Source organism: Myxocyprinus asiaticus, chromosome 14, assembly GCF_019703515.2.
Source record: "Myxocyprinus asiaticus isolate MX2 ecotype Aquarium Trade chromosome 14, UBuf_Myxa_2, whole genome shotgun sequence".
NCBI lineage: Eukaryota > Metazoa > Chordata > Actinopteri > Cypriniformes > Catostomidae > Myxocyprinus > Myxocyprinus asiaticus.
This window is the reverse complement of record NC_059357.1, coordinates 37,717,705-37,730,927: the sequence shown is the minus strand read 5'-3', so window position 1 is coordinate 37,730,927 and position 13,223 is coordinate 37,717,705. Positions and strand designations below refer to the sequence as shown.

Here is a 13,223-nt window from a genome sequence, read left to right as displayed (position 1 = left end):
GTATTGAACCTGGAACATTCCTTTCAGTGTCAAAAAATTTCTGGCAGCTGCTGTATTTGCATGGGTAAGTTATATTTATGCAATCCTTTAGTTGCTATACAATACTAAGGTTGAACAAATTTTATACAATTGATATAATCTGTTGAATTTTAAATATATTTTCTAATAATAATAATATGTATTTATAAAGTTTGTGTTGTTGACTTATGCTTTAATTTAAGGCTGTTATTGATAAGGTCGGTCTAGGGATAACATTTCTCTCTGGAATAACTCTACCTACATTTTTGACACATCTGCATTCATATTTCTACACATAGTTAATGGCTTACAAAAGTGCAAAAACTCACTTGCTATGTGAACCTGACAAAAAGTCTTCAGGGACAAAATAATACTTAGGACACCATCTCTATACAAGATAAATATGGCATGTCACTTTTCTGAATATATAATTCATATTTGCCTTTACATTTGACCTCTCATTGACACTTATCTACACATCTTTATATATAGTCTTGGTATATACATAAGGGATCATGTGGCACTGCACTTCAAGCACTTTGGAGGGCATAAGGGTGTGCAGAAAAACAACCGAAAATCCAAGGCAGTGCATTTAGAGCGCAACCAGTGCTTGATCTTGGTAGTGGCTGGCAAAAGTCATGATGATGAAAAAGTTTGGGGGGCAGGGGGTGGGTGGTAAACACCTATTTGTTATGGTCTGACCCATTTTTAGCACACGCTTTCTTTTTGGGGGGTAAAGAGTTAAAATTCCAATTGTCCACAATTTTCTTGTTGTTTGTGATTACAGTGTAATTTCTAGTTGAAGAAATATGTCTAAATTGAACATAACTAGAAATATATATGTTCATTATAGAAATTTCCATGACTTTTCCAGCCCTGGAAATCCCAGTTTTAAAATTCCTTGACATTTCCAGGTTTTCCATGATCATGGGAACCCTGGATTTCCCACCACTGGCCTACATTTGACTTCAGGGACTGCATTATATTTTATTGGCTTTTTAAAGGCGCACTCAGTAATTTTATTTAATATTATTTAAAAACTTTACTTCTAAAAAAATGAATGGTAATTTTGAAACATATGTATAAAATCATGATCATTCATGTGAGATGAAGAGTTCAGTCATATCAGTAACATTATAAAAGCTCTTTTATTTTCCATGGAGAGGGTCCCCTCATGGGGGCTGCCATGTTAGAATCACATGACCAGCTGAATACTACTTGCTTAATCTCAGCAACTGCCCTGTTATTGGACACCTTCATAGCTTAAATTAATCCTGTTTTACTGTGCATTGTGAATTTCTACAATGGCATTGCTAACTGATAACTACTGTGTTTGAACGATGCGGATTCCAAGCCACCAGGTGTCAGTGTTAGCCATACTTTGACATACTTAAAAAAATTACTGAGTGCATCTTTAAAGGATCAGTTGACCCAGAAACAAAAATTCTGTCTTCACTTACCCTTATGTTTTTCTGAAAGTGAATGGAGACAGATGCTGGCAAGCCTCAAAATGACACAAAAGCACCAGTAAAGTAAAAAGTCCTTAGCTGAAGCTCTGAAATCAAATATGCTGACTTTAGACCAGGGGTGTAGATTCCGCCCACCGTTTCCTTAGTGCACTAACACAGATAAATGCACATCAGATAAATGCACATCAATGTAACTATTAATCAAAAAATTTGATGTACTGTCTTAAGTGTGTAGGTTAGAGAGGACAAAGATATCGACCTCAGCATTGCAAAATTATACTTAATAAACCTGCATTCTATATGGCACCAAGTCATCTACAAAGAGTATGGCATGACATCTCCTTGGACCCTGTAGGGAAAACATAGAAGTCCCACTCTGTACCATTAGGGTGGGTCTTAGTTCCATGCCTCCAGCACAAGAAAGTGTATGAGGTTCCTTTAAAGTCAGCAAACTTCTTCCTATGTGCATTGTACTGTAATTGCAGCTCCGATAAGGCATAAATAAAAACATCACAATAAAATAAACACAACAACGAAACAAAACAGACAGAATCGTTCAAAGAGAAACAGGAATTGTAAGACAAAACTCCAGGTTCCTCTACTGGCAATTTGAACGAAATCCATTCTGTTGCTTTTATTATGGCACCTTTTGTGTGGTTGGCATCTTGTATCGTCTCTCCTGTGGTGCCGGTGACCAGAAGAGGTGGGAATCCAGGGTTTGGGCTGGGTGGGGTTCCAGGCGGGCCTCAACAGGATTAGGTGAGCTCTGGGAGAGGCTGTCAAGCTGATGGGTAGGCTCAAGGCTCAAAGCGTGGTGCTCTGGCCTTCCTCCTCAGACACGGAGTCCCCGTCCGGAGAGCTGAGCGTGGAAAAGCGACATGGGACCACTCTGAACTCGTCCAGCAGGCTGTCTAGATTGACATTGATGGAGGGGATTTCCAAACTGAAGAGATCTGCTAGAGGATCATGGAAAATGATAGCCACAATGGCGTGACAAAGACAGATTTACATTAAAACAGAGAGAAGCGATGGAAGTGGCGATGATGATGTTGAAAAAAACGAAAGGAGAGAGAAAGCAAAAGTACATTCAGTTTCCAGGCCGTTGTTAGAGGCAAAGTCAGCGAGGGGTGTTGAATGTGTGTTGATTCTTATTAGGGTAATATGAAACAAAGTAATTCACCAAGCTTTATGTCGTTTTTTCAGAAAGTAAAAATAACAGAAACAATAACAATTCATATCCACCAATCAGTGTTGGGGAACGCAACTCACTACTCCTAAAAAAGTTAATATGGTTACATCCATCATGATCACACAGGAAATCGATACGCTGCTTCCGTTTGTTCATGTACCCGGAAATCGACCCCATGCTGCCAAATAAAATTAATAAATTGGTATTCCTGTTGACTGTATTATGCCATTTATGGTAAAAATACAACTCACTTTTGGCGTCACTCTGTGGACATTTCTCCTAAATAACACTTCCAGATTCGGCCACTCGGGGCAGTGGTTCAAATTTTGGTAAACAGACCAAATTCAGCAGCAGAACTTTTGACCTACGTTTGCCGAATTCACAGCGTGATCAGTCTGTTACATCGTTACTTTTTACAAAAAGTAACGTGTTAGCTTTTGCGTTACTTTTTTTACCGTCAGCTGATTGAGGGTCTCTCTATTCAAGAATGATGGTGCTACACTTGGCTTGCAGGTGTTTTGATAAACATAAATGACAGATATACCACAAAAATGTGCATTTTATTGCGGCACGGAGGTAACATAAATGTAAACACAGAAATCAATTACGGGAAACAATGCATCACATGATCAAATTTTTACAAAAAGTTGCCAATTGTGGTCTTAGTAAAAGATGTACGCTGATTTACATGACAATGGCAAAGTTTGGGGCAGCTCTTTGAAAAAAACTTAAGCTGCAACTTAAAACTTAATTAAAAAACAAATTCTCTGTAAACAATTTTGCCTGTTCACGAAAAGTTATTTTGTTTGTAGGAGTTTTGCAGTTACAATATAGAAAAAGGAGAAGCTTCCAATTGTATTTTCCCATAAATAAATGGTAATGCGAGCTACTTATTTTAAAAAGTAACTTTAGTATTATGCCATAAAAATTCGCTAGATGCCATTTCAATTAAAAAGAACTTGCATTCTGCTCTATTGGTGGCTCTACATCTGGCTTTGTTTACCATAAGTATGCTTTCGGTGTGAACAGCCCCTTATTTGTTAATTCAAAAATGTAATCTGATTACTAGGGAAGTCATAAAATATCGATATATTGATTATTGATCAGTACGCTATTTTATCGATATATTTTTGAGGCATCAATATATTAAAACTAGACGACATTTAAATTAGAAGCCTAATTTGCATGCTTTCCAGCTCACTCAATTGGCCTTCTATTTAACAGTCTGGCGTAAAAGCATTGGGAGACCACAAGAAGGTGATATAACATTTACTGAAGCTGGGTCGCAGGTAGGAAAAGCACTGGTAATATATGTTGCTGATGCGGCGCAGTAGAAGGCAGTCCAAATTTATGAAGGTTTTTGTACTTCAAGAATGAACAAAGTGACATTGATGAGTTTGCAGGTTAGTGTATAAAACTGGTGTAACTGTGCAAACTAAACTATTAGAAATGGCGACATTTATTATGCAGTTTCACTGTATGTAGTGTTGAATAGGTCTTTCATTCAAACTGTCAAACTGTCAAACTGAAAACACATTGTGTAGGCAATATGAAAGATACACATACACAATATATTATCCAGTAATGGCTAGAGTAAATAATCTTTGTCCTTTGATATTGATTCAGGTCAAATTTAATAGAAAACTATGCGAGTTGCGCTCCGTGGCGCTGCAGAATTTTGACGCTGAGCATTGGTGGTGTGTGTGTACCTTTGTAGAAAACAATTGTTAAGAATTTTAGAATGTGCCATGTCATCTGGTGTGCGACCCGTTTTAATTTACCCTGCCGCTCACACTTTACCAAAGTTGTGATGAGAAATTTGTTTTAAAAGACAAACACTATTGTGCAATGAGCAGCCCCATTTATATCTGAAAAAATCTTGCTAAAATCTTTACTTGTAACATATAACCCCAACACTGATCACAATGACCAAAAAACTCCACATAGAGACAACGAGATGGTCGCAAAGTGAACATGTGGTAACAATAAGAACCTTGTCAGTGGGCTATGCGGATTGGTGGACTGTATTCTGATTGTGATGACCTCCCCTGTGTAAGAATGAGATGGACGCGGATGGTGTAGAGTTTAATTGGCACTCTGTGATGGATTTGACTTAGAGAGAGTTTGGTTGGGGTTTACCTGGGCCCACCTGTACGGTGGTGGGTTATTGGAAGCGGGGCATGGGTAGGGATGGCCCGAGGCATTGAGATGAACTTCAGAAGCGATGGCTTTTGCAAATGTGTGATGCTGCTCTGGAAAGTAAGGCTGTAAGCCATGCACAGACCAGTCTCACACCATGCACAGACTACACTGACAGGATGAAGAAGCCAAGGACAGCCCCATGACTTGGAGAGAAATGAGAGAGCTGTAGTGTTACGATATGAAACAGAGAGCAAGGCTGCAGTAGGCCCCAGATTCAGCCATAGCACCAGGCCAGACAGTGTGAGATGAGGCTATGGCACGGGCACAGCGGGCTCTGGCTTACCCTAAATGTCCCCCTCACACTCAGCCCACACTCAGTCCCTGGCCTCACACAGCTGCAAGGTGCACAACGATGACAGGGGATAAAAGAGTCATACAACAATCAGTGCTCAGGAGAATGACTGACAGACATGCCTCAGATGAGACAACATACAGTCAGTGCCACACAGCAGGTCACTAGAATGATACAAACACCACAGAACCTTACTTGAGAGGACAGTCTCACACTGACACTGAGACTATAACCAGAGCTGATACTGAACTTTAAAAGGTGAAGTGTGTAATTTTTTTGATGCTAAAACTTCATTCTATTACTCTTTAATGTGGATAGACAACTATAAGTAGGCCATTAGTGCACTAAAAAGGAGTTAACCTGCAATTGTTACATTTAAGGGGCGGTCGCACTACACTTTGCGTGCCATTCAGTCCTATTGAAATGCATCCGAACGCGGGAGACTAGAAAACGCAAGCTCATGCGAAGAAATTTCGAAGTTTGATGAACTCTGACCTGAATCTGTATGACAAGAGGATGCATGATATTTCAAAGCCAAGTGTTTAATTGTTGCAGGAAAGTGAGTAGACAATATATTTAAACATTTTAAATATAATATTATTTGTCATTTGTGATGCATTATTTACATACACCAAAAGCCCTCCCACGTGACATCATTTCCTGGTTCGCTGTGTTGCCTGAAAAAATTTGCGTGCTCAAAGCCTAGTGTAACCGCCCCTTAAGGAGCTATTTTGTACCTGATCTAACACTTAAACATTAGTTTTGTTGGTGTAACCTAATGATTCAGACATGTTAAATCAGTGGTTCGCAACCTTTTTTTGATGAACGCCCACCTACTTCATTCCCTTACACCAGCCGCCTTACCCAAGCGGAGACTTTGTTGGACCAAGAAAAAAACATAAAACACAAAACTCAATGTTTGTGTTATTTGCTTAAATTGCTAGATGAAACTTCGATGCATTGCATAATTTTAAAGTTCTGTTAATAAATTCAGCAGGCTTACGAGACCAAACCGTGCGTTTCTTGAATTCAAGCAGATGGAGGGCTACAGTATATCTGGGACCTTTAAAATGAAAATGCGAAGACTGAAACTAATAATAAAAGTGATATTGTTAATATATTTCAAAAATAACTGAAAAGTTAAAATAAGTGAAAAATAATATTGCATATTTTGTCCCACTGAAATGCTCATTCTACATTACAGCATTGATTTTGAGTTGGATGCAGATGTAAATTTACTCGTATCAACAACAGTAAGGTTATCTATAACATCTATAAAAAGTAAACCAGTTATATTTTCTTATACTCAAAAATATTTTAGTCTATTTTTTTTTTTTTTTTTTAGGATTTATGCATTTCTATTTCATCTTATAAAATAGTGTATTTTGTATTTGCCCTTTTGAAAATGTTAATTTATTCATTAATTATTTATTTTTTATAGTTTTAACAGTGGTGTTTGTAACAAGACCATAGTAAGCACATGGAAGCATGGATCTTCACTACAGTGGTTAGATTAACATGATTTATATAATTTTTGTATTTTTGTAATTATAAACAGTAGACCTACTCTAAACACATGTAAAAACAATAAATACAAAATATAAACATTTATAAGTTGTAACAAAAATCCCTCACTCCCCTAATGTAGCCTATTACAAATTTAATAGAGCTGAAGTAGTGATATGATCATATTTATTATCAATCAATTTCTGCCTAAAGTACAGTTAGTGTTCCTATAGTAAATTCAAGGGTAAATGGTTTCCGCTTCTCACGCCTTGCTTCTCACTGATTCGCGTTTCAGAGCTCGACACCAGTCTGCGAGTAAAAACGCACCTGCTTTGCACTCGCGCTGCTCTGTCCATTGAGCTGTATCCACCTACAGAGCCATAAAGGTGTATTAGCGGAGGTCGTGTATTTGACGCTGCTAAACCAGAACTTCAGATGTGTCGCTAGACTTCAAAATCAGATGTACCGCGGTACAAATGCATATAATTAACAACCCGTATAATTAAGAGCCAAGTGATATACTCCAAGTCTAGATAAAAGTTTTAATGCAAAAAGGAACTTGACGATAGATTTGATTATTATGACTTATAAATGCCCCCCATTTGTAACCTAACATCCCCCTCTCTACTAATTTCCTCTCAGCGCCCCCTGGCATCCTTTGAATGCCCCCTGTTGAGAACCCCTGCGTTAAATAATATTTTTGACTAAATAAATAAAACTTGTTAATTTAGGCCACGTCCAAACTAATACGTTTTCATTTGAAAACATTAATCTCGCTATATTTTGGCCTTCCTTCAACACTGAGGAACTTCCTTCAACATTTTTGTCCAGCAAAAACTGAGCTTTTTCAAGTAGATAAATTTGAATTCCCGTCTTCGCATTGTAGAGTGAACAAGGATTTGTTGCCATGTGACACAGTCATGTGATCCATTCAATCCTGCTATCCATTGTTGTGACTTCTATTCACTTTGATAGCGTTGTTAATGTTACGTTGTACAACCCTCACATTACATTACTTCATATGTGATGGGAACTTTACTAGGAATTACTGTCTGCCGGTGGAACACAAGGAAAATTGTGTTTCAGACTCTGATATATACAGTATATATATATATATATATATATATATATATATATATATATATATATATATATATATATATATATAACTGGATCGCTGTGTAATGGTAAACTGCCAGCAGGAGGTGAAGCTATCAGAAGTGTTTGAGCGGCCATCTTGGTATTCCCCTGCTGCCATAGAGCTTCAATGACTGACAGCTGATAACGCCCCCATTTCACCGTCTCTGACCTCTAGATATGACAGTCGAATTTCGCCTTCTTATGACAATCATGATTAATGTTTAATTAGCTTGTTTTGGATTATATTTATTACGAGGGAGAAGATGTAAGCGGATCGCAAAGTATTCACCTTTTCAGTGCAGCACAACGATCATCAAGGGACGTGGAAAAACTTTCCACAAGTTGTAATGTATGTAGGAAAAGTTGTAATATCTGCTTGTTGTAGGGTCACAACATGTCCGTTCCCACAGAGGATTCTTAAAAAAGTCAGACCAGGATTTCTTAATCACCTAAAATGCCCGGGATTTGCCTGTTTTCCTACTGAAGTGCTCTATGTAGTCATACATAAATATGTCATACATTACGTATGCATTTGCCATTTAAACCTAGCGTATCAGTTTAATTCATCTGTGCTTTGCTTGTCTCCCTCCCTCTCTGTGCGTCTGCTGCGTGTGTGATAGAGAGAGGGAGTGAGAGAATGCGCGCTCTCAGGCAAGTAACCGTGAGAAAACGGCACGTTTTTAATGGAAACATTTACCGTACACGAAACTCTGAATGAACACTTTGATGTTCGCAATAAATATCTCTGAAAATGTCTGCTTTTATCTTACCTAAGTCTTTGTGAACCTGTTTACATTCAGCTGATTTGTTCGCCATTGAAGTTAGTAAGAGGTATACTGTTTAATATACAGTAAAGATACATAACTTGCTCAGGCTTTCAAGAAACAAGAAAAATTATTGTTTATTGGTGCAAATAAATAATTGCATGTGTAGGACGTTTGCGTTGTAGGGATGTACAGGCAGATTTGAGAGATTTCAAGTCAATAGGCACATTGGAATTTTTGAGAACGGCAATATGGCAGCGCAGTGGCTTCAATGTTATGACGTCATCAGCAATCCAGTTCTATACATATATATATATATTTACCACTGGTCAAAAGTTTTGAAACACTTACTCTTTTTTTTTTTTTTTTTCACATTTTAGAATAATAATAAAGTCATCAAAACTATGGAATAACATAAATGGAACTATGGGAATTATATTGTGACTAAACAAAATCCAAAATATATAAAAACTGTGTTATATTTTAGCATCTTCAAAGTAGTCACCCTTTGCCTAGAATTTGCAGACATGTACTCTTGACATTTTCTCAACCAACTTCTTGAGGTATCACCCTGGGATGCTTTTTAAACAGTATTGAAGGAGTTCCAATCTATGTTGGGCACTTATTGGCTGCTTTTCTTTATTATTTGGTCCAAGTAATCAATTTAAAAAAAAAAGTTTTGTAATGAAATAAATTAATATGTTGGCACAATTATATTTTTGTCTACAAAACTAATTTCAAACATTTAAGCATACGCCTTCAGATCAAAAGATTTTTAAGATCATGAGAAACATTTCAGTCAAGTGTTTCAAAACTTTTGACTGGTAGTGTGTATATATATATATATATATATATATATATATATATATATATATATATATATATATATATATATGGGGGGGATTGAGTCATAAGTGTCCCAATGATCAGTGGATGAACACCCTTGCCAGTGCCCGAATTCATGATCACTATATACAGATTCGCGACATAGGGAGCTAGTGAGCTGATTGGGACACAGGGTGTCACAAATATTTAACGTTCTGAACAAGTTCAGGTTGCAAAGAGGTGACTGTTTCAATGTTCAACATTATTCCAGATAGTTCGGCACCAGGGGCGGTTCTAGAGGGGGGGCCGGGGAGCTGTGGACATTTTTGTTCCAACTATAGCAGTTTATAAAAAATAAAAAATAAAAATAATTTTGTATTTATAGTTTTAAATGAGTTTAGGATAATGTTTTTCTTTACAAAAACGCCAAAGTTTGTTTTATAGAAATCATGTTACATTTTACCACGGTAGTGATGATCCGTCCTTGATTTTACCTGAGGTTACCATGGTCTTGTTACAAACAAATACCACTGTTTAAACTATAAAATCTATGGTACATTTTCATAAGGGCAAATGCAAAATAGAATAAAGGGCTTTAAAGCCCTAAAGATTTATGGACAAAGCTAGTTTTCCTTCTGTGTAAAATCTGTTCTCTTTTAATGCAAATAAATAAATAAATAGAAATGGATAGTTAATTGATTGATTCCTGAATAAAAATAAAACCCATGATTAAAGTAAAACCTTATGTATTTTATTAGACATAAATAAATAAGGCAATCCCTTAAAGTAGTCAGTTTTAATATTTCAAAATTGAATTAGCCTTATTCAAGGTTTATTAATCTAACCAGCTGCAGATAAAGAACTATTGCCAATAAATAAATAAATAAACAAAATAAGACTTGACTTAGACTTGGCCTTGAAAGACTTGAGACTTGACTTGGACCTCAGAGACTTGTGAACATGTCTGCCTCAAAGTAATAATAATAATAATACTGTATCATATTACTGTATAATGACAAACTGGACAACAATAAATATTTGTTGGGTTATAATATTAATATATTCTGTAACAAGGGAATTCAAAAATGTTACTGGGTGAAGTAGTTTTGCACACCCTGTTCACTAAAAAAAAAAAAAAAAAAAAGGAAAAAAATTTACCTAATATATGTAGGTAAATATTGCTTTTTTATCCCTGTATTGTAGAAAAACTGGAAAACAAGCATTAATTATCTTTAACTAGATTTTTATTTCATTAAACATTTTGAATGTACTTGGCTACAATGGCTTATAGGATGAAATCTATATGTTTTTTAATCTATAAAATAAACATGTTTTTTAAGCAAAATTTTTCTAAATAGGGCCAGTTGGTCGGTTGCTGGGGCCTTAGAAATTGTAAACCCACCCCTGGTCATGTGATCCTAACATGGCAGCCCCCACAAGGGGACCCTACCCATGTAGAATAAAACTGCCTTTATAAGGTTACTGATATGACTGGAGTCTTCATTTCATTTGAGTGGTCACGATTTTTTACATGTGTTTCAAAATTACAATTCATTTCTTTAGAAGTAAAACTTTTTATTGAGGAAAAAATGACTGAGTGCACCTTTAAACTTTTTCTGTGTGGACGAGCAACATTTGGAAAACATTTGAAAATGTCCTGGTTACTTTCGTAACCTCTGTTCTCTGATGGAGGGAACGAGACATTGTGTCGATGTAGTGACACTAGGGGTTGCCCTTGGGAGCCCCAAACACCTCTGATCTTTGAGAAAAGGCCAATGGGAATTGGCGAGTGGAATTTGCATGCCACTCCCCCGGACATACGGGTATAAAAGGAGCTGGCTTGCAACCACTCATTCAGGTTTTGTGCTGAGGAGCCGAGACAAGGTCCCGGCCATTTCAGCGGGTAGTTCAGTGTTCTGGCAGGTGGGACACAACGTCTCGTTCCCTCCATCAGGGAATGGAGGTTACGAAAGTAACCAGGACGTTCCCTATCTGTCACTCACTCAACGTTGTGTCAATGCAGTGACACTAGAGGTCCCTATACAAAACGCCACAACTAGCTGAACTGTGTTACTTGAACTGGCGGTGCGAGACGGGCAGACCATTGTGTGCCTTGTAGCCAGCGCACCCGGCCGTCACTTACGGGCATCGTACGGTCCCCTGCACCTCGGGGAAAAGTCGACTGCCCAAAACATGGCAGGAGCTGGCGACTGCGTGCCCGTTGCACATGGCGCCCCAGCCATGCATGGAGGCGTCTGTCGTAACCACGACGCACATGGACGCCTGCACTAAGGGGACCCCTGCCCGCAGAAATGCAAGGTCTGTCCAAGGGCTGAACAGGCGGTGGCAGATCAGTGTGATGGCCACGCGATGTGCCCCGCGGTGCCATGCCCATCTTGGGACTCGAGTCTGAAGCCAGTGCTGAAGCGGTATCATATGCATCAACCCAAGTGGTGTGACCGCCACTGAGGATGCCATATTACCCATGAGTGTCTGAAATTGTTTCAGTGGGACAGCCGTTCTCCACCTGAACGCCTTCAGACAGTTCAGCACCGACTGCGCACGCTTGCTTGTGAGGCGCGCCATCATAGAGACAGAGTCTATCTCCATGCCAAGAAAAGAGATGCTCTGAACCGGGGAGAGCTTGCTCTTTTCCCAGTTGACCCGAAGCCCCAGCCGGCTGAGGTGGCTGAGCACCAAGTCCCTGTGTGCACACAACAAATCCTGAGAGTGAGCTAGAATCAGCCAGTCGTCAAGATAGTTGAGGATGCAGACGCCCACTCCCCTTAGCGGGCAAGGGCTGCCTCTGTGACTTTCGTGAAGGCGCGAGGTGACAGGGACAGACCGAAGGGGAGGACCTTGTACATGTACACCCGGCCCTTGAAAGCAAACCGCAGGAAGGGCCTGTGTCAAGGTAAAACGAGACGTGGAAGTACACATCCTTCAGGTCTAACACCGTGAAACAATCTTGATGCCGGATGCTCACTAAAATGGGTTTTTGCATCAGCATCTTGAATGGGAGTCTGTGCAAGGCCCATTCAGAATTCGCAGGTCCAAGATTGGCCGCAACCCACTGCCTTTCTTTGGTATGATGGATTAGGGGCTGTAAAACCTCTTCTTCATCTCGGCAGGAAGGACAGGCTCTATTGCACGTAAGGCAGTGGTGTTCTCGGCCATCTCCAAGGTGAAGCGGACGGCGTTGAACCTGGGCGGACGCCTGGCGAACTGAATCGCGTAGCCGAGTCGGATGGTCCTGGTCAGCCACCGTGACGGGTTGGGGAGCACAAGCCATGCCCCCAAACTCCGGGTGAAGGGGACCAAGGGAACAATCGCGTCGGACGTACCGGCGGGTGGGGCCTCGCGACAGGGCGGAGCCTGAGCGCCACGTTGGGGGGGCTCGAGCCCCGAACTCGTGGCCGTGCTGAGTCTGGGGACATCGAAGCTCTTACCTGGCTCTGTATACCCACCATAGGACCGGTCTAGGATGGGGGAAGAGGGAAATCATCCTTGTGGCCTGTCGCAACCATCCTGGCATGGCTGTAATTGTGCCACAGCTGGGCACGTGAGGGCGGGGGGCCCGCCTCCGGAGCGCCATGCCTGCCATAAAGGTGCGGTGCCCAGCGGTCGTGATAACGACGGCCGTGGACACCGAATGTGTGACCTAGGAAGTGAGGAAACCGCTCTTTTCTTGAAAATGTGGGTACCACAGCCCTTTGGGCGTGTGGTGAAATCATAAGAAAAGGAAAACAAGGATTCTCCTCCTGGCCCTCCACCAGGGGATGGAGTGGTCTGTTTACCAGCTCCAGGTCTGTAGCGGG

At 39.8% G+C, this 13,223-nt stretch overlaps 1 protein-coding gene across 11 annotated transcripts in view; it reads right to left on the bottom strand.

Annotated features, from left to right (window-relative positions):
• Positions 1-51: 51 nt before the first annotated feature.
• The window catches only part of LOC127451677 (rho GTPase-activating protein 44-like), a 99,276-nt gene continuing 86,104 nt past the window's right edge, over positions 52-13,223 (bottom strand). For 6 of the 11 annotated variants that reach the window (XM_051716534.1, XM_051716542.1, XM_051716544.1 and 3 more), the window contains one exon: positions 52-2,443. In XM_051716534.1, coding sequence (XP_051572494.1) covers positions 2,292-2,443 — 152 coding nt within the window. In that variant the 3' untranslated portion in view covers positions 52-2,291. Of the gene's footprint in view, positions 2,444-5,161; positions 5,214-13,223 lie in introns of all 11 variants that reach the window. The other 5 variants (XM_051716536.1, XM_051716543.1, XM_051716537.1 and 2 more) reach the window with 3 other exon arrangements.